At 37.5% G+C, this 25,875-nt stretch overlaps 1 protein-coding gene across 8 annotated transcripts in view; it reads left to right on the top strand.

The window, feature by feature from the left end:
- The window catches only part of COL14A1 (collagen type XIV alpha 1 chain), a 116,343-nt gene that overhangs the window by 25,896 nt on the left and 64,572 nt on the right, over positions 1 to 25,875 (top strand). For all 8 annotated transcript variants that reach the window (XR_008448685.1, XM_054059430.1, XM_054059428.1 and 5 more), the window contains 11 exons: positions 9,746 to 9,901; positions 10,602 to 10,721; positions 11,834 to 11,998; positions 12,413 to 12,574; positions 13,962 to 14,113; positions 15,103 to 15,232; positions 18,344 to 18,489; positions 19,699 to 19,828; positions 22,960 to 23,099; positions 24,254 to 24,380; positions 25,440 to 25,579. Coding sequence is in view for 7 of the 8 variants with exons in the window: in XM_054059430.1 (XP_053915405.1) it covers positions 9,746 to 9,901; positions 10,602 to 10,721; positions 11,834 to 11,998; positions 12,413 to 12,574; positions 13,962 to 14,113; positions 15,103 to 15,232; positions 18,344 to 18,489; positions 19,699 to 19,828; positions 22,960 to 23,099; positions 24,254 to 24,380; positions 25,440 to 25,579 (1,568 nt within the window). In the remaining variant the exon portion in view is untranslated. The remainder of the gene's footprint in view (positions 1 to 9,745; positions 9,902 to 10,601; positions 10,722 to 11,833; positions 11,999 to 12,412; positions 12,575 to 13,961; positions 14,114 to 15,102; positions 15,233 to 18,343; positions 18,490 to 19,698; positions 19,829 to 22,959; positions 23,100 to 24,253; positions 24,381 to 25,439; positions 25,580 to 25,875) is intronic.

Below are 25,875 nucleotides of genomic sequence, written 5' to 3'. Positions count from 1 at the left end.
AAAATTTATGGTTTTTTGAACTGATCTTTCTAGGAAGTATGATCAAATTAAAAAGACTGGATTATTACTATGGAGATGGTAGCTCCTTCAAAAAGACTAAATTGGCTGTGGCCTGTGAAATACCACTTGTATCTTACCTCTTGTTTCTCTACCCCATATCTAATACCTCCTTTCCCTACTCTCAAGACGTTTCAAACCTAACATCCAGTTTTAGCTCATTACATAGGGGCAGGGACGTGGTGTCAAACTGTGGCAGATGATGAAACTCTTATGGCAGAAACATGTTCAGTGGGCAATTTTGTTCTTTGAGTGGAAGTAAGAAAGCATCAGTTGCAAGAAATATTTATGTATCTGTAAGAAGTTGGTTGAGATAGTTTTATGATTTTCATGGGGCAGTTCTGTTTAGCTATGCCTTAAAAAAATAAAATGATACTGAGAAGCTTGTGTTTTGTCTGAACTGAATCACAGGTCCTTTGCCAGGCTTGCAACTGTTAGTATTTTATTAGTCTGGGCATAGAAATAGATGGTGGGAGGGGAACCCTAAGACTGATCTAGTAGAATGTAATTACGCAACAATTATTATTTATTGGGAAAAAATTAGTGTTGCTTTTCAATGCTTTTCAAGCATCAGGACAGTTCAAGTGTGCGTATTGAAGTGCATTGTTTTAGATAAGGGCCAAGAATTTCAGTTTGGTTATGGCTATTGTAAACTGGTAACTAACTACCAGGTGTTTGAACACAGTCTGTGCCTTGTGACTGGCCTCTCCTTTGGTTTTGTCAGCTCCTGTAACAGTTGTATACTTTGGATATCAGCCAGTAATTTGTCTATGTTTATTAAAATAGTTGTCTTTTGTTCAGTGTAAACTTAAATTTCACTCTTATAAATATAGAGTTTGCCATTGTTTCTGGAGGGTGTTTTAAAAAAATATATGAAATGTAATCATTAGGCTCCTGTTACTTCCTATGCAGAACTTTTCTGCAAAATCAGATAAGCTTTGTTCTTGTATGTGTGCAAACTAAAGATAAAACAATGCCTTCCTCTGTAAAGTGAAATTGTAAAGAACAAACCTTGTACTAAAATATTAAGGTTTTGCTTAGGTTTTTGGTTTCTTTTCCTTTTTCAAAAATGCAGCTGGATAAAAGACTTGTCATTTTGTTTTAAAGCCTTTGAAACACTATGAAGAAAAATAGCTATAAATGGCATTAAATGGAAGAAAATATTCAGTGAATTATTTTGAGATCTCTTATTAGTCCTTCGGTAGTTTAAAAATTTCTTCAACGATTCACCATATGTGATATGCAATTGATGTGCCCAGATGCACTGTTCTTCTGTGTAGCTGGATGATATTGTAAGTACAAGATTAAAGAGGCAATGAGTGAACGGAAGAAACTGGAATCTCTTACAGAAAGAAATGCTGCGGGCTTGAAGACATCAATGTAATCTGCCTGAGGGGAAAAATATGCAGCATGGCTATTTAGTAATTTGTTTATGGTCAGGAATGATTATGTTAGTGGATAAGAGGAATTTGAAAGTCTAAACTAGGGGAAAAGAAACCAAAGGTTACCGTTAAGTGCTCACATAGGAAAAGAGATCTCTGGTGTGTTTACTGCTGCTTTGCCCACTGATCAGCTCTTCAGTACAGAGAAGTGGCACAGGCTTTGGGGATTCTTTTAAATACTCATTGAGAAGTAGCCAAATAACCACAAAGCGAATCCTCTGAGGAAGGCTTTTTTGTTTTGGTGTTTGTCTGGTTTTCCTTAGTGGTAGCACATATTAGATTGAGAATTAAATTTGTAGAAACTAATAATGATGATCCTGTTGCCAGGATCTCTTTGTATTGGGTGACTAGCTGCCACGTGGCTCTGGGGGCTGCCACGTGGCTCATTGATAGGGGGGTTCAGATGATCTTCTCCATAATCCGTCTTATGAGGACAAAGGGCCTGAGGAGGACTGGGGAGATCCTGTAAGTCATAAACTAGTTTTGCTCCTGTTGCCAGTAACAGGAGTTTAGGTTTCTATGATGGTAGGATCCTCTTTGAGTCTCAGTAGGAACCTGGCTGGTCGAACTGGTGAAAAGAGCCTTAAAATAATGATGTGTGGGGGAGGTGAGAACCTATGATCACGTGAAGACTGGGAGGAAAGAAGGTTCCTTCAGAAGGTTTGCAGATGATGCGAAACAGAGGAATGCTTGATGCACCAGCGGGTTGTGCTGCCATTTAGAGTGTTCTCTGCAGGCTGGAAAAATGGGCTGATGGACATCATGCAGTTCAACAAAGAGAAGTGCAGAATCCTGCCCCTGGGGAGAAATAGCTCCAGGAGACAGGACATGCTGGTGGCTGACTAGCTGGAAAGCCGCATTGCAGAAAAAGCCCTGGGAGTCCTGGTGGACAGGTTGACCATGAGACAGCAGTGCACTCTTGCAGCAAATGCTAGCAGTCTTCTGGGCTGCATTAGGAATAGAGTTGTCAGCAGGTTGAGGAAGGTGATCCCTCTCCTCTGCTCAGCCCTGGGGATGCCACATGTGTAGTTCTGTTTCAAGTGCTGGGCAGGGTCCTTAGCAGAAGAAAGACATGAACTTACTGGATTGAGTCCGGTGAAGATCTTATCTTTCATAAGACAGAGATAAGACAGCTGGACTGGTTAGCAGGGAAGACAGCGGGTTTAAGGGATATTTTTCCAATGTGTAAAAGAGCATGGTTTTTTTAACTGTGAGGATGGTCGAAGTCTGGTGCAGGTTAGTCAGGTTCTGGAGTCTCCATCCTTGGACACTAGCCTGATTGGACACGGTCCAGAGCAATCTGCTGTAGCGGCTCCCACTTCAAGCAGGGCAGTCTGACCGGACAGTCTCAAGATGTCCCTTCGTGCCCCTACTACCCTGTGATTCTGGGAGTCAGATTTTTCAGAACAGTGTTAACTCACCTCTCTGTTAATTAGACAACAAATGAATTGTTACATTGAAGAGGGCACGAATCTTATCACAAGCTTTTGTGGATTGACACATGACATCCAAAATTAAACAAGCATATACATCGGTTACATTATGATAATATCATCTTAAGAAATGCATGAAGTGACTTTATTTTAAAGTCTTCTGCACTGTAGCTGTACTGCACCACCTTTTTTTTCTGGACACACTGGCCACAACATCATATGTGCCTGGAGCTGTAATGGGCTGCAATGTGACAGTGTTATAGCAGTTTGCTTTGAGTAATTTTTAATTAGTTCTTATTAATAACTTTAATAGATGTGTAGCTTGTTCTCTCAGGAAGTCTCTTTTCTCTTATTTTACCTGTTGAATTAAAGCTGTAATTTAGTGACAAGCTTAGGCATGGACCAACTCTTTATCATGATTTAGAGGGATTTGTAGGTACAGCTTAATTAATATTGAGGACTTCTGGTTGCCCATTTTGTCTGCAGTCCCCTGATTAACTGCCTTCTAGGCAGCCAGAGAAAGCTTTCTCAGGGATTTCGTAATCCACTAAAGCAAAGGGAAAAAATTACTCTTGTAAATCTTAGTGTATTTGTTACATAGGAATAGTGGATAAATATGACCATATTAATAAATAAATGATAGTTCTCTGCCTTGAAAAGTCATTTAAAATTTGAGACAGCTGTTTTGTTTAAAACACTCGTACTCAGATGCAGAACTGGGAGCGAAGAGAAGTAGAGAATTATCACTGTAATCTACAGGAGAGTTTTTTAGGTTTCATGTACTTTAGAGAAGGGCTGGGGACCATCTTCAGCATAAATCATCGTTGCTAAATAGACACACTATCTAGCCACGTTAAACTTCAGTTTCAGGCAAGATTTCAGCAGCGAGCTTTGTTCTGTGTTGACATGTTGCCTTTTGGAAAAGAAATTAAAATAAATGTTTTGAATTCTCACTTTAAATGCAAGGGGATTTTTCAAACATGTTTTTCTAACTAGGTACACCGACCAAGAGTTTAGTGTTGCTGTTCAGGAAGCTGCTGCAGACATCAGGTGCTTTGGTGTTATCAATCAGCAATGGTTTGCCAGAAAATATTAGCGTTTGCTTTTATAGTTACCTTTTATATTTATTCTGTCGTCCAAGTTAATTTAAAGTTAAGATATAGGAAGAAAGTTTTAACAGCGATTGCTCACTGCAGAAGTACAGCTATCATTGCATATGGAAAGGTGCATACAAAGTGACTGTATGCTTCCTTCTCTCACAGTTGAGAATTATCACTGGTATATGTAGGAACTTAATGTGTTTTTATCAGCTAATACTTAAATTAGTTTTGTGGCTTTAAATTCAAAAGGCATGCTTCAAATAATAAAATTTATTTATTGCTGTGTACTTTCTTAAGGAAACAGAATTTTGTTATGTGGGTGTTGAACTCTAACATTCACAGTCAAATATGACATGATTAGACACAACTGATTCAATAAATCTTAATATTCCAACTCCCCAAAATACCAAATTTGTAGGCCTGCCAGTTGGGCAAGATTAGTTTCCTGGAACAGAACAAGGTGCATGGGAAAGGGCTGGCTGCCTTATTTATTTTGTGGGGTTTATTCTAGGGAGCAGGGACAAACTTCTAATCTCATTGGGCTGTTCTTTCAACCGAGTGATGTTCCAGCATTTGAGCCCTTCAAATTCAAGCTGTGGTTGGATCTATTTCAAAGCAAAGAAGTTATGTTGCATACATTTGTCTGGTCCATAGCCTGACATATGGGATGTGTTAAACTGAGGTCTAAGTGCAATGATGATATCACCAGCACAGCGCAATAATATCAATGTCAGAAGTGTGGACTAGTGAGGTGATGAGTTTTGGAGCTGAACACTGCAGCACGTCCCTGTAATTTTTTAACCTCTTCTTAAAAGAAGTGACATTTTGCTGACGTAGATTTACGTTGCCCATGTCCTCAGCAGTGCTTCTGCTCAGCTGTGGTGCTATCAGTCACTGTGGAGGACTGGATTTTCTGTCACTCATACTTTATTCAGAAGGTATTTTTTTACTCTCTTCTGTAAAAGGCTTCTTGCTTTTGTGCTTTGTTACCCCGTGAACGAGTCTTCCATTCATACTCTGTCATTACTGACCTCTGCTTGAACTTTCTTCCTCTCCTTCCACATACATTATTTGACTTTTCCACTGTGACAGGGACTAAGAAAGGAAACGACAGATTGCAGACTCAGAAAGAATTATAGTCTTAACAGCTTCTAGCAGAACTGTGTGTTTTGGCTCTTGAAAATGGGAACAGACTTTCATACCAATGGGAGGCAAAATGTCAAATGTGTTTCTGCAAAATGTATCATAACGGCATGCAAAATGAACTGGATCTTCTAAGGCATTGAGTCCTCCCGTGTGGCAGTGCCTGTATTTGCTGCTTCTCTCTTTGCCTTTCAAAGCACTTTCAAAGAGTAGCAGCAGTCATACAGCTAATACTCTAGTCTGAAAATAATAGTTTTGTATTTGTGTTTAAGTATGGCTTGCAGGTTTTTTGACTGGACTTTTGTCTTTTTAACATTGTTCACTTGCTCACTGAATGTATCTGTGAAAGAACAAGTTGAAAATGAAGCCTCAGAGAGGTGGCCAGTGTTTACAGAAGCTTTCAGACACTGCTTTGTTCTATGTATCCCCTGAACTGGCAGAGCCCCTTCCACTTCTCACTCTACACTCTGTTCCTTTCAATAGAACATCTCAAAGGTCAAGTGTTTCAGGCTCCAGTAGCTCTCTCTCTGTCCCAGAAAGTTCTAGCTGGATCTTTTTATCTGCATCGCCATTGTTGCCTTCACTCTCAGCCAAATTGTGACAAGGGTCTTGGTTGTGCTATGGGACTCACACACTGGAATTGCAAGCAAACACATCACCTTTACTGCCTGGGGCTTGAGGAATCAAAGGCAGGAAATTTCATTTAGTAGATGCAAAATGCCTTCAATGTTGGTTATTCTTTGCAAGATTTCCCTGGAACAAAGAAACTGAAATTCTTGATGATAGTGTGACTGTTGGCAATACTTAAGCAGATTTTGTGCAAATGTCTTGTCCTAATACATTGCTGGTAGCCTTTAGTTGTATGTTGGTGTCTTTGGAGGTGAAATTTTGAGCCTATGCCTTCATTTGTGACATGCAAAAATAAGCAGACAAGTCCTGTCCTTCAAGCACCCGACAGAGTGGCCAGTTCCTTTTGCCAAATAACTCTTGGGAAATTGTAAATTTGTTATAGAAAGTCCATCAATTTTTTTGCTTTCTCCCCATCAAACTTCATCACCCATTGTAGCTGCACTGCAGGCACTTACTGGTGTAAAATACATAAGCTCTTTTTCTGACCTTAGGATGTTCGAAATTCTGTCATTTTCTCTAACTTAAAAATCAGAAACTCTGTAATTACTTGCTGTGAAATGCAGTACTTGAAGTAGAATAATACACTAGGAAACATTATGCAAGTTTAGGTAACTGGTACCCTCCCAAATGTCCTGCTCTTGAAACTTGTGAGTGTTGTACAATTTAGAGGAAAGTGGTACCTTCTCTCTCACTACTATGTTCTTGATAATTGAGTGAAAGGAAAATATGCACAAAATGATCACAGTATTGAAACTTGTACTGGGCTAAACCACTAAATTTTGGAAGCCTTTTTATGTGGAATTATATGCTGTTATCCCCCTTTAAGAAATGTTTTTTAGAAAATTGTCTTTTAAAGTTGTGCTTAGGTAGTTTTAGTGTTGAAAATCATTATCAACCCCTACAGGAATTCATGACTGTGTATGGTTGTATGGAAAGATTATGGAAAAAGACATTTGCTAGAACTGGTAATGGAAATTGGCTAATCTCAGTGGAATGCATAAATTATTTGCTACACACTGTCTTTTAGACTAACTTTATAAACTTCTATGATGTGGTGTTTGTATTCCTATCAGGTTTTAAAGATTTCTATACAGCATGTTATTCTGTTTAATATCTCACTGTTGTTTATTCCATTTTAGGGAACTTTCTACAATTCTATTAAATACCACAAGGAGAAAGCATAAGCAAATAGTGGGTGTGCAGAAGTAACAATACCTAAATGTTTTATGCAGAAAAGATTCAACAAGTACCTCCTATCTACGAAGAGTGAATCAAATTTTCACACTCTGTGACATTGCAGTGCAATCTTGGATCAAACTTCACATGCTACTTTAACAAAGATATAATTGAATGATATTATTTGCATTGATCTGATGATGTGGAAATAAAATATTGAAAGGAATGCCATTATTGTTTTCTTTGTTCTTTGGGTGTTGTTTCATTGAATGGATTTACTAAAATGAATAAAATTTTTTATTAGCGAAGATATCACTACAGAATTAAAGAAATATTTTAGGCAAAACTTACTGATATGAAATGAATAAGACTTAGGCTACTAACTGGGTTTCATAGTGAGTATAAGATTTTAGAAGTAGACAGGGAAATACAGCCATACAAATCCTGTTATCCTCATTGAGCTGTATGATTAAGCTGCTGGGATCATACTGAAAAGGTACATCTGTGCTACAGTACAGCTGCTTGGATGTGAATCAGGGGTCCAGTTCCATCATTCTTACTGGTGTTGAGTAGTGTACTCTGCCAATAGTTCTTTTGAAGCTTAACAAGCTCATCATGACCAATGTGAGAATGGCACAATTGAACTGTGTGTTAAAGGAAGAACTATAATGCAAAAAATGCAGGCTGATTAATAGGAAGTTTATTTGGCAAAGATATTTAAAAGATGAATTTTGCCATGACCAGTAAGTTCCTATTAAATCACCAAACAGATTCCTGTCCCACTGAAATCAAAGGGTGTTTTCCTGTTGACTTCAGTGATACAAGGATTTGGACCCCCTTTGGATTTATCTTCCAATTTAAGATAATTTTTCTGATGATTACTTGATGTTCCTCAGTGTTTATACATTTAAATGTGTTGCCAATTCAAATAGCGTTGTCTTGTACTGTAAAAACTAAAATAAAATATTTGTTTTGGCATCTTTGGATTTTTGGAATTTTTGTCATGTGTTTAGAACTTATTCTACACTGCTAGCTGCACGTAGGAAATGTTCCCTGCTGTTCCAAAAACATTTTTAGTACATGTTTAAGACATTAACTGTAACTTTATGGTTTGGGTTTCTTGCTCAATGGATTTACACTACCGTATGAATCTAACTTTTAATTATTACCAATTATTTGAAGTACTTCTGCACATCATATGATTTTTACATGTGAGACTATCATTTTATCTTTAATGAAAAGTTTATCTTTAATAATATGGTGTTAAAGTTTTAACAGTTTTTTACTAACTATGAGGTTCATTCTCTCTCTATAACAGGAAAGCTGATTGTGAAATAATGCAAGCACCTTTTTTATTATTTCTCACTGAATTACTTCTTTTATTTGCTGAGCATCTCTGCTCAAGATCAGTTTATATCAAGCAATGAACTTGGTAATCCCTCTTTGTACCACTAAAGGTGTTCATATTCTTTGCCAACTAATTTATGTAGTAGATCCTGAAAAAATGATGTTAAAATTGGGATTGAAGCTTACGTCAGTTATGTGCTTACTGTGTTCAGGGACATGATTTTCATCCCTAAATTGTTTGTGATGCACGATATCTTTTCTACTAACAAGCTTTGCTTTGACTTTCCTAGTTCCATCTCTAGTCTATAGTCAATCTGGTGGAGAGTTTCTTGTGTGGTATACCTGTCTAACATCACTCATTCATTTTCCCTGCATACAATATGAATTCACAACGAATGAATTTCAACGTTACTTTAAGAGTCACAAAGACACTTCTGTGGGATGTGGCAATTCTGTCTCTGGCTGTGGAAAGCTTTTCCTTTCTTTTACTTACCTTTACTGTCATTTTCTCAAACTGAATGTAGCTCTTCCATTTAAACTTCTCAATTTTTCAAGAATCTGTACCACTAAAACCCTTCTTGCTGGCTGATCTTGCATACTGTGTCTAATCTCTTTCCTCTGTTTTTCCCATTGGGTAGGTAAACCTTAGAGACTATTAATACGCGTCTCTGCTAATTGTCATCAGGTCTTTTCCATTCCTTTTTTAACGCTCTTTTATTTTTATGTGCTTTTCCATATGTCTGTAAGACTAAGTGTTCATGTGGTGCTAGTTATAGAGATGGTGAGTTTGAGTCTGAGATCTTGGTGTTTTACCTTTGCTGTGTTGAGTGCCTTTTATTTAGGTTTAATACAGCATATTCAGTTGACCTGCAGTTTTACTCTCATCTCCCATGGTGAGATTCACTTCTGGCTTTAGAAGTCTACTGTGGCATCTAAAGAAGCTTTTCTATGGAGTTGCTGAGATGTGTAGCAACACCTTTTTTTCTGTGTTGCCTATAAAAGGGATCTTTAACTACTTTGCTCTCTGCATTGCGTACATTTAAGGCTAAGTGTCATGAAATGTATGCTGTATATGTATATTTTTGAGTATGAAAAGGAACTGCTGGTTCGATTGTGTTATATGACATTTAATTTTTTTTTTCCTTCTGACTTATTATATTTTTAGAAGCAGTATTTCTTTTTCATGAGTCTCCTAACAGTAATCTTTAATATCTTAATGAAAGAACTGAAGTGGGTAATGGCCAGGTGCTTCTTTTACTGAAGTTACAACAAGTAAATTTATTGATTTTGCTTATTTGTTACTTTGGTCATGGAAGAAAGGTTTCATTATTAAGCTAAGTGGGAGGAGGAATGCATATATTTGAGTTACAATTTTATTGTTAATTAACAATATTGTTTTCACTTCAATGATTCACAGGAAGCCTGTTTACCTGTAAAACTCCAGCAATTGCAGATATCGTGATACTGGTAGATGGTTCTTGGAGTATTGGCAGATTCAATTTCAGGCTTGTTCGACTGTTCCTGGAAAATCTGGTTTCTGCTTTCAATGTGGGATCTGAGAAGACAAGAGTAGGTAAGGTGCCGTATTTTTGTCTTAATATTTCTGTAGTGATATAAGAATTTCATTATTTCAGCATAGTTAACAGCTAATGCGACTTACTTGTGCAAGATTCATCCTCACCTGAAACTAGCATTTCTATCCTTAGATGCTTCTGAAATATTTGCAGTATTTCCTCACAGTTTACTGTGATACTCAGCTGAAGTAAACTCTGATGCAATATCAGCAGAAAAGAAAAAACAGTGGAAACAACCTTACTGACTTCAATCAGAATTAGATCAAATCCTTGCAGCTTAATTTTCAGAGGAAGAACATGCCAATGGATGGCTTTTGTCATGGTTTAAACTACCTTGAATGTTATATTTTTGTTTTGCTACTTATATTCTAGTCTGTTCAAAAGCATATTAAATAAAATTATCCTTTTTTTAAAAAAAATTCTTGGAATCTTGCAAAATTCTGAAAAAGTTGTGTATTTCTTCTCATTTACTTTCCTTAGCATTTGAAGGAAAGACTTTGAAAGTATGTAAAGTTGCCTCTAAGAACAACTTAATACTTTTTTTTGCCATCAAGCAATGTGGATTTTCTGGTATGGTAGCAAATTTGCTTGTTGTAAGATTACTGTGGTAAGCTGTTAGTAACCTAGTACATAAAACGTAGATACTTGAAAAAAAGTGCTTTATTGTCTAATGGATTACCTTGATTTCTGGTTCCTTAGGTCTTGCACAATACAGTGGTGATCCCCGAATTGAGTGGCATCTGAATGCCTATGGCACAAAAGATGCTGTTCTGGATGCAGTCCGTAATCTACCATATAAAGGAGGGAATACATTAACAGGTAAAGTGCATGTTTCAGGTTGTTCCTTTTATTAATGGCAATAATAACTTTTCAGATTATCAACTCAGGCTTTTAGATTTTCATTGACCTCTTAGTAGTTAGAACACTGAGGCCCCAGAAGACACTTAGTGAAGGATAAATGAAGGATGTCTGTCAGCCTGGGAAAAATACAGTCTCTGAATACAAAGCAGTGCCATCAAAGCGATAGTCAGTAATATTGACTGTCTTGCCAGGAAAATGATCTCTCCAAAGACCCCGACATGGCTTTAGGTAAATAGTGCCCTTCCTTTTGGGTTTGTTTTTTTTTTCTGGTGAAGAAAGAAGGAGAGAAAGAAAGTGCAAGAATCTCCTCTTCTGCAGCAGCCTTTATTTTGGTAGAAGGAGTGATTGCTGTGGGAGAAAAGACAGGATGACTCTGGGATGATTCTAGGAATGAGGTTCTTGTGAGGCAGCAAGTAGTAAATTATCATTATTATTTTATATGGATGTTAGAACAAGATGAGTTAGAAAGTTTTATTACGAGAGACTTAAAAGAGCTTTCAGATGAGATCCCATTTTGACTTATAGGTTTGTCCTTCGGAGTTATTCGTCTTCCTTTCCTTTAAATAATTAGCAGCTCTAAAATCAGATTCTCCCTAAGATTTATTTAAGCTCTTTTTCTGCTTGTAGAGTGGAAAGGACAAATAAACAAGCAAACAAGTTAAAGTAAGATTATATTGCATATGGGCATTTACTAAGCTGGCCAGAGCATGTGCCTTCTTATAAGCAATGTAGAGAGAAGGAGAGGGGTCTGCCTATTCTAACTTTGCAGAGTAAGAAAGAAGAGGTGATATGTTCAATCTGCTTTGTAAAGATCAGCTTAGGTTTCCATAGGCAGTTTAAAATACATTCATTGATCAAAAGCCTGCTAAATATGAATGTCAACTTCTTTGTTTAGGTTGCTTATTGGAATTTAATCTCTCAGTAAATTGTTCTTTTATATTCACTCTTCTTTAAAAGGCTTCTAATGATTTTTTTTTTTTTAATTCAGTGGAAAAGGAAATGCTCAGATAGTAGCAAAATTAATGAACACTTTCCCCTTTTAAAGTCCTTTAAAATGTTTCCTCTTTTAGGTCTTGCCTTAACTTACATTTTGGAAAACAGCTTTAGGCCTGAAGCAGGTGCAAGACCTGGAGTATCTAAAATTGGTATATTGATCACTGATGGGAAGTCCCAAGATGATGTTATCCCTCCTGCTAAAAACCTACGAGATGCTGGCATTGAGCTGTTTGCTATTGGTGTGTATTCTGCCGTATTCCATGTACTGTGTCCCATTATACTCTGATGTATTTGTATCTATTGCCCTCTTTATTAAGAAAATGTTCTTTTCTGTCTGTATCCAGGAAGTATCATTATTAATTTAAATCTTCTTTAATATGTTCTCCAATCCATTGCTCCTGTAACTGGAATTTAACAGTGTACATGAATGCTATATTATCACAAGATTGCTGAAAATATGCCAGTTATGCTGGCAGAAATTAACATCTTGAAGTAGCATCTTAATGACAGAGCACTCTGTAGTTAGTCATTAAATCAAATAGAAAGAACTGGATTTTAGTAATCTTTTATCAGTCCCTGTGTGTACAAGATTTTTTCTTTTTTTTGTTGCAAATAGTTGCAAATATTTTCTTTGTTTTTCTTTCCAATTCAAGGTGTAAAGAATGCAGATATAAATGAACTCAAAGAGATTGCCTCTGAACCTGACAGCACGCATGTCTACAATGTTGCTGACTTTAACTTCATGCATACCATTGTTGAAGGTCTTACCAGAACAGTGTGCTCACGAGTTGAGGAACAGGAAAAGGAAATAAAAGGTGAATCATAAACAAGGTCTAATAGAAGCTAATATGAATTTTGAGCCACAAATCTTATTCCAGATACCTGCAGTTCTAAGCTGGTTTCTGGCACTTGGCTCCTGCTACATAGTCTTTTGCTCACAAAATGAGGTTATCTTTCTAGGTATGTTTTAGTCTTTGGTATCTTTCTTCTGCCCTCTGTCTTTGATAGTGGTAAATATGGTCTTTAGTAGTACCAAAAGTACAAAAATATACATTCATTCTGCTGTAACTATTGGCAGGTTGTGGGTAAGGAAAACTTTTTTACAATACACTGCTTTTGGGATGAATTACTTTAACACCTGCACATGGAACGGTTACATTTGTCTGTGATTTCCATCTCATAACTTACTGTTTTTATTGTCTCTTAAGTTTTCAAAATTTTCAATAAGATTTTTTTCTCCCTTCCTGATGGTGGATTTTCTTTTTTATTTCTTATTTAATACAGAGAAAATAAGCTTCAGAACATAAAAAGACAAGTGAAGAAAGTTATTTGTCTGTAGAAAAGCCTTCCCTGTGTACAATATATTTTTGCTTCTGTGAACAAAAGGAATGGCTGTGAAAAAAATGTTGGAATTTGTCAGAGAAACAGTCCTACCTGGGGAAATTCTGGGAGGTTTCAGTGGATTTCATTTGTATTGCTTGGCTAGTGATTCTGTAATATCAGAGAAATGCTGAGTGATTTTTCAATAAGCTTGTAACATACATCAGCAAAGAATGCTGTCTTCACACATACTTCTACCTGTGCAGTGAAAAAGTATTAGTAAAGCTTCATTACAATTCTTTGCTCTTTTATTCACCTAGAAACTGGAAGAAATACAAAAATACTAGCTGTGTCTTGTGAGGAGAGTAAGTAGTCAACTGGGAAATGAGAGGGAGAGGATGGAAAAACTATAGACATGAGATATCTTTATGGAAAGGTACGATTGCCAGAGACAATGACCATTCACTACATTTCTTCAATCTGCTGACAGGCAGCATATCAGTTTCCAACCTGCAGAGAAACACAGGAGATCACAGCTGTATATGCACTTGGATGGTTTTTGTGACTGGAAGGAAAGCAATCTGAGAGAAGAAAAAAAAAAAAAAAAATAGAGGTTGAAAGAGTGATGAGAGGAAGGACAGGGAAGGCTTAACTTTGTATTTTTGTCTCTTTCATATAAAAGTTTATGAAAGACCAGGGAGGCTTAGTCCCAGTGAAAACTCCATACACAATACTCATTCTTACTATCAGTTCTTTATTTCCATTGAAAATTACTTAAATAAATGTGCAGTAGCCAATTATTTGATCTTCTGATGAGGAGTGATCTTTGGAGCTTCAGCAATTGAGGAGCGGAGTAAAAAGTTTGTATTTTCTCTAACCTAGGAACAGTTGCTGCTTCACTTGGAGCTCCTTCGGATTTGGTCACATCTGAGGTAACTGCTAGAGGATTCCGGGTTAGCTGGACACATGCACCAGGCAAAGTGGAAAAATACAGGGTTGTGTACTATCCTACTCGAGGAGGACAACCAGAAGAGGTAATAAGAGGAAAAGCTTCACAGCAATTTTTAATATAATAACAAGAACAAACCAGACTTAAAATCCATGATCTTTTAAAAATCTACCCTGAAATTCACTATGTGGGCTCTGAAGCCCTCTATGTCAAGGAGGTATGGTCATGTGGAATGGTGGGGAAGGTTAGGTAGTAGCCAGGCTACTGTACTGTAATTTAAAGGAAAAGTACTGTAACAGTGAGTACTTTCGGGGGTGGGGAGAACTGCTTACATTTTTGCTTACAAATACAGTTACTTGAACCAGTTCTATAGACCTCCCCTGCACTATTCCGTTTAGAAGAGCAGAAGAGGCAGCAGCTGATGGGAAGCCTGATTTTCAGTTCTAAGAAGAATTAATTCATAAAAGGAAGATGATATGGGTGTATATTTTGGGACAGCTACTGCTAGTCATTGAAAATTTGGAGAGAGGTGTTTATTTTAATAGGACTTAGGCATTTTGGAGATGAGAAGAATGTCGTAGAACAAGCTCTTATCTTCAGCCGACAGCTTACACAATTGAAGGGAAATGCAGAAGAGCAAATGGATTTAACTAAGGATATATTTTATTTCTTCTTGTACTAGAAACTTGTTTGGCATGGATATGTATTAATGTTAGTTTGAAGTACTGAGTGTGTACACATGTAGTTCTAAAAGCTTATTTATGATGATGTAGTAATTATGTCAATGAACACCCAATATATGCTCTTAAACTGTATTCTACACATTACATTTATCTAAGCAGTTTCTCTATTCTAAATTCTATTCAGTTAACATTTTGATTGTGTATATGGTTGCTGTTCTTTTTTTCAGTCACCTTACTGTACAGAAAGGTAGCAAAAGCAAATTTGATTTAAGAATTGAAAATTGATTCTTAGAAGCCAGTGTAAAGATTGTCTGAAAGAGAGACTGATTTGTTTGATGGTAATATACTTAGTTTGCTTTATGCATATTTAGTTGAATTTTCTTCTAAACAGGTTGTGGTAGATGGAAGTTCATCAGCAGCAGTTCTGAAAAACCTGATGTCTTTAACTGAATACCAGATAGCTGTATTTGCTATATACTCAAACGCTGCTAGTGAGGGCCTCCGTGGAACTGAAACTACACGTGAGTATCCTTATAATGTTCATTACAGATTTGAGTCTCTGCATTTTATCACACTACGTAAGCATAAGCCTTTGTGAAAAAGAAATGCAAAGGGAGTCTTTTTCAGTTTAGCCTCTTTTAATGCATTTGCCTTGAATTTCTATTTGTTAATTCTGGGCTAAGTTCCTAAGTCCAAATGCTCTGTGGATGCTTAAACACAGAAAGGCTTTATCATTGGTTTGAACTTCGAAGTCAGTTGCATTGAACTCCAAATCAGAACATTCCTACACTTTGAGTGTAGAGCTAAGCTTTGTAGATTTGTTACCGCAGATGATCTCATGAGTGGAGGATTAGGTGGGACCAGAAATACCTATGTGATTCCCCCAGTGCCAAAGATCTCAAGGTAACTTCTGTAAGCTCCTTTCTCAACGATTCAGTTATTTTCTGTCTGTAAAATAGTGACTTGGAATATTGTTAGGGCAAATACATTTACAAATATGTTCTGTAATGGAAACTATGATTCTACCTGAGATAACGTTCTTCTATTGACCATATCAGTTTTATGTGTTTGTATACAAAATGCAATAACTTTTTTAGCAACTATGACAGATCATAGGAATGGAAGTAGAGAGTAACTTTTTAGTTCAAACTGGGAGCCAGGAAGTCTATAGGTAATCTGTCAATAGCTGTTGTCTGCTCTAAGTACAGCACAGCAAGTCGCAAGCTATCAAGACATTTTCTACAATGCTTTGACAGCAGCACTCCTTAAACGAGCCAGCAAACTGGACATACCTAAATCCATAAAACAGGATGGGCTGCACCTGTGAGTGCTGAGGGAGCCGGCTTATGTCATTGGGAGCACAGTCTTGATTATCCTTGATAAGTCATGGTGACTGGGAGAAGTTCCTGAATACTGGAAGAAATCAAATGTCAGCCCTTTGGAAGTAAGATCTGGAGAACTACAGGCCTGTTCATTGTCACCTCAGTCCCTGGAAAGGTGATGGAGCGACTAGTCCTTGAAACCCTTTCCAGACACATGAAGGACAAGGAGGGGACTGGAATTAGTCAGCATGGATACGTGAGGGGAAAAATGTGTTTGACCTCATGTGGTTCCACAAAAGCAAGGGCAAAATCCTGCCCCTGGGGAGGAATACCATGTGTCAATACACAATTGGGGATGACCCCTCTGTAAGGCAACTCTGCAGAGCAGGACCTGGCATTTGGTAAACAACCAGATGGCTATGACTGAGCAATGCACCCTTGTTACAAAGAAGGCCAAAAGCCTTATGTTAGATAAGGATTGCCAGCAGCCTGAGGGAGGTGATTCTTGTCCTCCAGTCAGCACTGATGAGGCTACGTTCAGATGCTCAGTGAAGTGCTGGGCTGCCCAGTTCAAGAGAGATGTGGACTTACTGGAGTGAGTCCAGTAAAAGGCTATAAAGTTGATTAAGAGTTTGGAGAATCTTTTGTAAGAGGAGAGGCTGAGATACTATGGCTGTTCAGCCTGAAGGAGAAAAGGCTCAGGCGGATCTTGCTGATGAGTGAAAACTCCTGAGGCAAGGGTGTGCGGGAGAGGAAGCCAGACTCACCCCAGTGGTGCCCACTGACACAAATGGGCACAAATTAAAAAAAAACCCATGAAATTAAATCTGAACAGAAGAAGACAGAATTTTATTGTGTTGCTGGACACTGTTCTGAGCAACCTGCTCCAGCTGACTCTGACTGAAGAGGGAAGTTAGTCAGACTAGATGATCTCAAGAGGTGCCTTTCATCCTCAGTGTTCTTTGATTCTGTATTGGTGCTGATCTCCCTATTCTGAAGTCACCCAAAATGCCATGTCCAGTCATATTCTACCCTGTACCACAGTGCTAGGACGTGTTTAATTTATTGAGACAGAGAGAACAGAGTCACATAGTGAGCCAACAGGTTTGTTTTTTATTGCACCTGGTATTCCTTTGAAGTTACCTAGTCAAGTTCTGACGGAGCCCAGCCCTGCTGGCTTTCTGAGATTCAATCAGATCACACCCCAAGGTCATGCAGCATCAGGCATTTTATACAGATATCTTTGATAGTGTGTTCAAATTGATAGTCTGAAAAGTGCAAGTATTAATTACTCTGCATGATAAAATACCTGCAATTTGAAAGTATGTTTTACTATCCTAATGGAGAAACACAGAAGATTGTTGTTTACATTTCTGCCTTTGTGTGAGATACTGACAGATTAAAACACCCGCCAATCACATTTTTTTGTATAGAACATTGAAAATAGCATACGGGTATGTGAAATCTAAATTCAAACATTCAATATGCATAACGTACAGATAATTAGAAAGGTTTCTGGTTTGATAGTAACTTCTAACTTGAAATTATGAATGCATTCACATTTTAACTTACTGCAAATATAGTTTTATCTGTTTTACTTTATTCCAGTTGTTTTGTAGTAGGTTTAATTTATCCCTGCAACCAGAGGGATACTGTGGATAACTGTTCAAGGTGCAAGTCAGCATTATCTATTGGATCTATTTATAGTAGAAAATTAAACACTTGTTTAATTTCCAGTCACGTCTTCATTAATTATGAATTATTATTTATGCTGAGAGAGTATCTAGGAGTACCTGTTGAGAATTAAAATATAAGCTACATGTTAGCGTTAGAGGATACTTTTCTTGTAGATTTTTTAGACTCAAAATAAGGAAAAGGACAGAAGATCAATACTCTCTCTGTGTTCTTGGGTCAATTTGAATAAGAACGAGACAATGTGGTAGAGAGTGCTTTCAGAATATCCCAAGGTGTAGTCTCCTTATGTAGCTATCAGAGGTATGAGTGGAACTTAGAGGGAGACTGAAGTACATTTGAAAATGATTATGGATAGTTTCTTCCTATAATTAGAGGAAATGTAAGGGGTAACTCTGTCCTGAAGTTAGAGCCAGTTAGGTTGTCATTTCCTTGTTTCTCTAATTGTGCATTCTTTTATGTACTAATCAAGTCTTCATAGCTGTGGCATACAGACCGCACTTTCATGCCTGAAGATAGCTATATTCCTCCATATTTCCTGGGGTAAAATAAACTATTGGAAAAATAGCTGGTTGTTCAACTGAGACAACTGAAGTGTCTGTCTCTGTTCCACTGTAGTTGCCTTGCCAGTGGCATCGGATCTGCAATTATATGATGTGACACAGAGCAGCATGAGAGCGAAATGGAATGGAGTAGCGGGTGCCACAGGTTACATGATCTTATATGCTCCCCTCACAGAAGGACTGGCAGCAGATGAGAAGGAGGTGATGTATTAAGCTTTCATTTGAATAGCAATTATTCACATGGCCTTTAACCTCCCACTTGATCAGCAAACATTTTGGGTTTTTTTTCTATGACTGCCTTAAGTACTGTATATGTTACAGTATTTTTATGTGTTATGAATAAAGTGCAAGTATCGGCTGATTACACTCAGAGGTAGAAATAATTATATAAAACTAAGAAATTTTCTAAGTGTGTTATCAGTGGAATATGAAGTTTAGCCTTTGTTTTCATCAGGACCTTTGAATTAAATAAAAGTTGCAATTGTGATATTTATTGGTTTTCTTTAAGTTCTGTTCAGCTCTTAGTTTTAAATTTAAAACATATGCTTTCCATGAAAAGTGATTTTTTAGTTAGTATTTTCAGAAGGAAAAGAAGAAGGGACAAGGTGAAGTCCAATCTTCCATCACTAAAGTAATAAAAATAGTAGAATTTACTAGAGTTGCTAGCATAGTTCCAATGGAACTTTTGCACTGGGATTTAAAAAGTTTTTATGCTCATGTTTAAATATGTATAATTAAGATAATATGCAACATCTCCATTCAAGTAAGAATGCTAAAAAGCGTGCAGGAGCACGCCAACTTGTGAAGAGTGTAGGAAGCTACTGAAAGCTCGCATGGACTTGTGCTCTCTGCTAAATGAGTAGTTGTAAGCACATAATTCTGTCAAAAATGGGGCCTCCCTGCAAACTCGCTGATGCAGGAGGACTGAGTCTTACCCTGAAGAAACACATTTTTCAATAAATAAGTCAGTCCATGTTAATGAGGCTCTTAGCAAAGAGGTGGAGGAGGAAAATGATGCACACTTAAAACAGCAACAAATCTGAATGTCAGCTTCCATGGAATTTAATTCCTCCTATATTTCAGTCCTGTGACCAAAAATGAGCCAAGATGTAGCCAGGAATGAAAAAGTCTTATTAGTTGCAAAATATAGAGAGGGCTATTTTGTCTTTGCTAACATGGCTAGTTACTTTTAACATCCTCTTACCCTTATAATGAATTTTGACTTTTTGACAATTTTGTTCTTTAGATTAATGTGCCGAATTCCAAAATCTTGGGCTGAGTACCACAGACAGAGCAGAGCAGAGCAGAGCATTTGATCACATACCTAATTTCAAACATGTAAATACTATTGTTCACCATTGAGAATTAATTTGGGAATTATGTGTCTTTCTTTCTTCATGTTGTTTCTAGATAAAAATTGGAGAGGCCTCAACAGATCTTGAACTGGATGGACTATTGCCAAACACAGAATATACAGTCACAGTTTATGCCATGTTTGGAGAAGAAGCTAGTGATCCTCTTACAGGACAAGAAACTACATGTAGGTAGCTCACATCTGTACTCATTTCAGTGTTGTTAAAAATTCAGAATAGTCTTTCCATGTATTAGAACAGATATTTGATTTAAAAATATTATTTGAATAGTCTGTAGGGCAAGGTCTTAACTGTACATAAGTTTCTCGGTGTGAATACTTTATTTATAGAGGCTGAGGATGTGAGTTTCTACAAAACTGCTTGGTTTTGGAATATGAACTCTTCTCACCATTGGTAGCAGTGCAATGGATATCTCTGTTGATCTTGGAGGAACTACTGACAGTTTTCTGAACTTGCTGAAGAATGGAGGTCACCATGTAGAGCTAAAAAGGCACTGCTCTGTTTAGCATCCTGTAGCCAGAATACCAGGTGTCTCGGGGAACCTACTTAGATGCAGAAGTTCATTCCTCTGGATCTGTAGTACTGCAGAGTGAAAAGAAGCAAAGGGAAGGTTTCTGTTCAGCCCCTGCTGCCTAACATTTGGTAAACAAAGGGTTGGAAAGTGCCTGTGCACCCTCTAGATGGTGTGTTTTTAATAAGCAGCAAGAGGTTTCCTGGCTACATTCTGTCTTCTAACTGTACACAACACTTTATGTCAGCTCTCTAAATAGCCTCAGCATTTGGAAGACAAAGGAATTGAAAATTTTATTTCTGGGACTGTATTCAGTGACATCTCCATTGCTCCCAGCAGTAGAGTGATTGCTTCCTCTTAGTTTGTGCTCCTGGCATGAGTGAGCCAGTGTGAAAGTCACTTACGTTTAATAGGTGAGCGAAGTTCAGACATGCAAGTGCTAAGAAAAATGCCAGAGCAATTGCTTGTAAGGTCAGCAGCTAATAGAGGAATAAGCTCTAGGAATGCTGTTTGAACTGGCTCATCTCCGAGAGGACGGTTGTAGATAGATAAGTGCCAATAGCCAAGTACTGCAACTTGGGCATGCTTGTGGATATGAAATGAGTGTAGAAGATTCTTAATACTTGGAGAATCAAACCTTTGGCCCTTTGTCTCTTTCTCCTGCTCTTCAGCTCTCATTCTCTCTCCTTTTTTTCCCCCCTTGCTTTTAGTCAATGTCTGCCCAGTATCTGTTTTTCATTTATGCTAAACAGTAGTTTGTCATTTATGGCTGTGCCAGTCTGAATTCACTTTATATTGTACTGTCTTGGAGGCTTTACAGCTCTAAATCTGGCTAACACGTTGGATGGAAGATCACATGCAAATTCCAGATATATTGGCAGAAGCTGAGGATTCATGACCGCAGTGTTAGATCACAGAAGCTAGTAACATATGTTATTCAGCCCATCATTGCTGCAGTTACCAGACCAGAATAGAAAAAACCTAGCTACTCTGCAGCCTTCATTTATTTTTAGGGTGACTCATTGCAGCCAAGTCTGACTGGTCTTTTGCTGTAGGAAAGAACTGTAATAGGAAAGAAGATTGATTCTAACCTTCCATATGCAGCTATTCAAACAAGTCCTCTTCTAACAGGCTTTGATTGATTGGGCAGTGGGGCAATCCGGGAGGAAAGAAAGCTCTTGGTGAGCTCACCTGTCCCACATGGTCAGTGCTCAATCGTAATGTATGTCCTGCCCAACATCATATTTAAACTACTTTTTTTGTTTGTTTTTGTTTTTGTTTTTCCTTTGAGTGTGATTATGTCTGCCTTCCAACTAATGAAAAGTCTAACTAGCATTTTCTTCCCGGAGCATATATCTGCTTGGAGAGTGATCTGCCTAACTTGCAGTAGTACTAGGCTTTGTATCCGGTATTCTGTATTTAGTAAATAATATTATTCTATACACTGTATCATCTCAGTTACTGTAGTGACACCTTTTTCTGTGCCAAACAGAGGCACTATCAGCAAGCTTATTCTGGGGTGAGGTTTCTTTTTGGGGCCAGGATTTATCCAACACTCACTGTAAATATCATGTAATTCTGGCAATGGGACTGCCTGTCTGGTTGTCAGGAGGTTGGTTCCAAAAGAAAAGAGCTGAGACTGAAGCATTTTGTGGTATGGCTGGATGGTGAAAATAAGTGCATTCCATGACTGACAGAAGGGAAAGCTGGCACATGATACTCACTTCACCAGACTCTGAGGAATATATTGAATGCCAGAAAGTGTGTAGAAAGCCCATCTAAACACAGTTCCAATGTGTTCTTGTCTTCTCTGTCTCATAGCTAAGTTGACTATGAATGTTCCTAAGCTGGTTAGGTGTTTGTTTGCAGATTCTGAGTTGATATATGGTCTGATTAAAGAGCCCATATAATATATGGATTATAATATAATAATAATCCATATAATATATATGGATTTTGTCTTTTTTTTTTTTATCTTTTGCCTTTGTGTGAGGGGAACAGCTTCTGAAGTGCTGATATTTATCTGTCTACATGGATTGGTGAGGGACCATCTATGTGAAGGCAGGGTGGGTAGTGAAAGGTGTCACAATTCAGAGGAAATCAGCAGGTGTTGGGCTAATATAGAACCTATTGCAGAATGTAACAGACAGCACAAGTTCCTTTTTCTGGTGTGAAAGAAAAGTGGATGCAATCTGAGACTCCATCTTGCGTGACCTGGTTTTCTTTCAGCTCATGAGAGTCAAGGAATACATCGTATATAAATCTGGATTTAACTGGAGCTGCCGTTAGGAAAGAAGTTCTGTGTGTGATAAAAGAGGAAAGGTTAAGTAGAGGTGAAAAAATAGCATCTTTGGAGATCTTTTGAGCTAGTTATACTTTTGGACCAACTTACCCAACAGTCATGAAATATTTTTGCTGGGATACTTATGCAAAATGCATATAGGATAAAGATATTCTTGAACGAATACAATTTACACAAATTTATTGCAAGTATTGTGTAGGTTACACCTTGTTATGATATATGCTATGAACAAAACCATAATTTCTTTCTTTTTCAGTATTAGTTGAGATGCACTTTAGTAAGACTGAAGGTTCTGTTTCAGTAGAGTTAAGCCATTTTACCTGCCTTTAAGTACTTGCATAGCCCCATTGATGCAGATCTTTTAACATAAATGCTGATCACACAAATTACTGAATGGAAAATGTGCTGTTTATTTCCAAGACATGAAAAATTTCACAGCTAAAACCTGGGATCACTTTCATGGTTTTATCTCTTTCCTTTTCAAGTGCCTCTAAGCCCACCAGCAAATTTGAAGTTTTCTGATGTTGGACACAGTACTGCTAAGCTAACATGGGATCCTGCTTCAAAAAATGTGAATGGCTATCGTATCATGTATGTTAAAACAGATGGAACAGAAACCAATGAGGTAAATTATCCTCCCTTTCCTTAACCAGTCTCAGGCTTTCCCAAACTTCTCTAATTATTAAGGGTAACTTTTATAAACAAAAGGTCCCTTGCAAGCTGTAACAAAAGATTTGCTAAAGAATTCTGAAACTTAGTGCAATTAAGAGTTTAGTTAATATTCAATATACAATTGGAGAGGATCATATGTGTGGTTGGACAGGACTCTGAATGTCTTACATACCTGCACAATCACTGCTGGTCCACATAAACTGAAGGAAACTACTCAAGTGAACAATGATTTGTAGGTGCAGCATCTTGATTAAATATATGGTATGGAAATAGTTATTCTTAATTCAATCCATATAACAAGTTATTCAATACATGATATGTCAATCATTCAGAAAGAGTATCTGAAGGCTTCATCATGTTTTCTTACATTGAAAACTCACTTCCTAGAAACAGGATTTGGCTTGAACAGAATGATAAGATGATACCAAGATGTTCTAACTTAGACTTTTGCACTTAGTAATTTACTTATGCAATATCTAGTTTTGCCTTGTTCCTAAAACTGCTTTATAATAGCTTTATAATAGCATGAATTCTGTGATAGAATGAAAACCAGTATGGAATGATATTCCCCTGTGGTGCTGAGTTAATGTGACACTGAATATTTGGACTGATAAATTGTGAGTTTTATTCAGCTTTGATTTTTATACCCCTGGCAAAGTCATGTTAACTGCAGCCTGGCTAGAGACCAAATGAAACTGTCATCTTTTCTCTTGATAAATGTTAAACATAATGCTTTATGCAATGATTACCCATTAAAAGGGACTGGAATCAATAGCTCAGAAAGTTCCTTCTCATTCTAGGTTCCTGCGCAGTGCTGATAGCACTGATATCGTTAGCTGATAGCGTTAGCTAGTGAGTTGAGCTTACTCAGGCTGAATTCTCCTTTTCCCAAGATTGTCACAAGCAACTTTTTCCTTTTCTGTAGTTTGTCTGTTAATTGATTTTGTCAGATTTTATGGCCCTGAGTTAATACTTGTATGTAATTTCACAGAATTTCCCTGCTAATTACACTACATTCTATCTCTGCTATTGTTAACCAGCAGAATTTCAGACACTGATAATGTAAAGTGTATGATCAATATCTATTGCAAATTATGTTTTTTCTAGGTGGAAGTTGGTCCTGTTTCAACCTATACTTTAGAAAGTCTGACATCCCTTACAGAGTATACTGTTGCTATTTTCTCCCTGTATAAAGAAGGACAGTCTGAACCACTTACTGGCAGCTTTACCACAAGTGAGTATTACTGGTCTTTCGAAGGCTTTCCAAGAAGAATTTTTATATTCTCTTGCTTTACTGGAAAGCAAGACCAGTAACAGCAAGTGTCTATGGCTCTGAATTCAGATATATCGAATTCTTTCTGTTATTTCCATTGGAGTTTTCAGCTTTTTTGCTCCCTTATCAAAGGGCCAATTGCATCCTTACTCATGGGAGTAATCTCTTGACATTATGAAAACTTTCGTGTGGATGAGGTTAGCTTCTTTCCACATGCAGCCATTTTAAAGAATATTTTATTGTAATTAGGTTGTAAAGCATTTATCTCCCCAGCTTTCTGAAGCATCATTCAGTCTGATGGATGAAGTGGGATAAGTTTGATTCATGCATTTAACCAGTGAACCATCTAACAAAGGGTAGAATAGAACCTTATATACATACAGAGAAACTGAGGCACCAAAAGGAGAAAATAGAAGACATTCAAGGCTCCTGTGATCCATTTAGAACAGCTATAGTTTCTGGAACTGTGGTTCTGCATTAAACAAATAGCTGATGACACTTATTAATGCTTTCCAACATAACAGTAGGAAGAGAAGGACTTTGAGGGAGGAAAGAGAAGGATGAGATGGAAGAGGAAGGAGTACATGTATGGAATAAAAGTTTAATACTTACATGAAAATCGAAACTGAAATGCACATAGAGTCTCTGAAAGGGCAGGGATTTGGACTGTGCTTTGAAGAGGAGGAAAAGAGCATGATGCATAGAGCTCTGAGCAAAGGAGGGGGAGTGATGGTTACGTGGAGCTTCTTCAGCGGAGAAAGGACAAGGAGGCCTGTTCAGTTAGAGTAGATAAAGAGTATGTTTTCCCCAAAAAATGTGTGTGTTCCCTTCCCCCAAATACAAAAAATGCTTTCCTAAGTACAAATAAGTGTGCAAAGAATCTGTAGTGCCTTTGCCATCTACCTCCCATGGTATACTCTTTGTAACAAACTGCAAGTAAAATGGAACATGCTTGATGTTGTCGTTTATGCAAGTTCAGAATAATTTACTTTCAATTTTCTTTTGTATGATCCTTTGCAGAAAAAGTTCCAGCTCCTCAGCATTTGGAAATTGATGAAGCATCAACAGATAGCTTTAGAGTCAGCTGGAAGCCTACCTCCTCAGATATAGCTTTTTACAGATTGGCATGGATCCCTTTGGATGGCGGGGACTCTGAAGAGGTGAGTTGTCTTAATTTTTGAGGGTGTGAAATGGAACTGAAGATTCCATTCTGAGGACACATATGCCAACTAAATATGGTCAATTGACTTCAAGAAAAATCTGCCCCATTGCAATGCTTTCTTACCAATATTCAAACCAATATTCTCTTTTCTTTTTGAAGAGGAAATGAGGAAAGCAGACATCTTTTGAGGACATCTTTCTCTTTGCCCTCCTCATTTTTGCTCTAAACCCTTGTGCTCTTCTCCATAGTGCCATTTTCATCAGTCTGAGTATTTAAATTACTTTTCATCACTTT

The sequence above is a fragment of the Cuculus canorus genome, chromosome 2 (assembly GCF_017976375.1).
Source record: "Cuculus canorus isolate bCucCan1 chromosome 2, bCucCan1.pri, whole genome shotgun sequence".
NCBI classification, from domain to species: Eukaryota; Metazoa; Chordata; class Aves; order Cuculiformes; family Cuculidae; genus Cuculus; species Cuculus canorus.
This window is presented reverse-complemented; position numbering and strand designations above follow the sequence as displayed.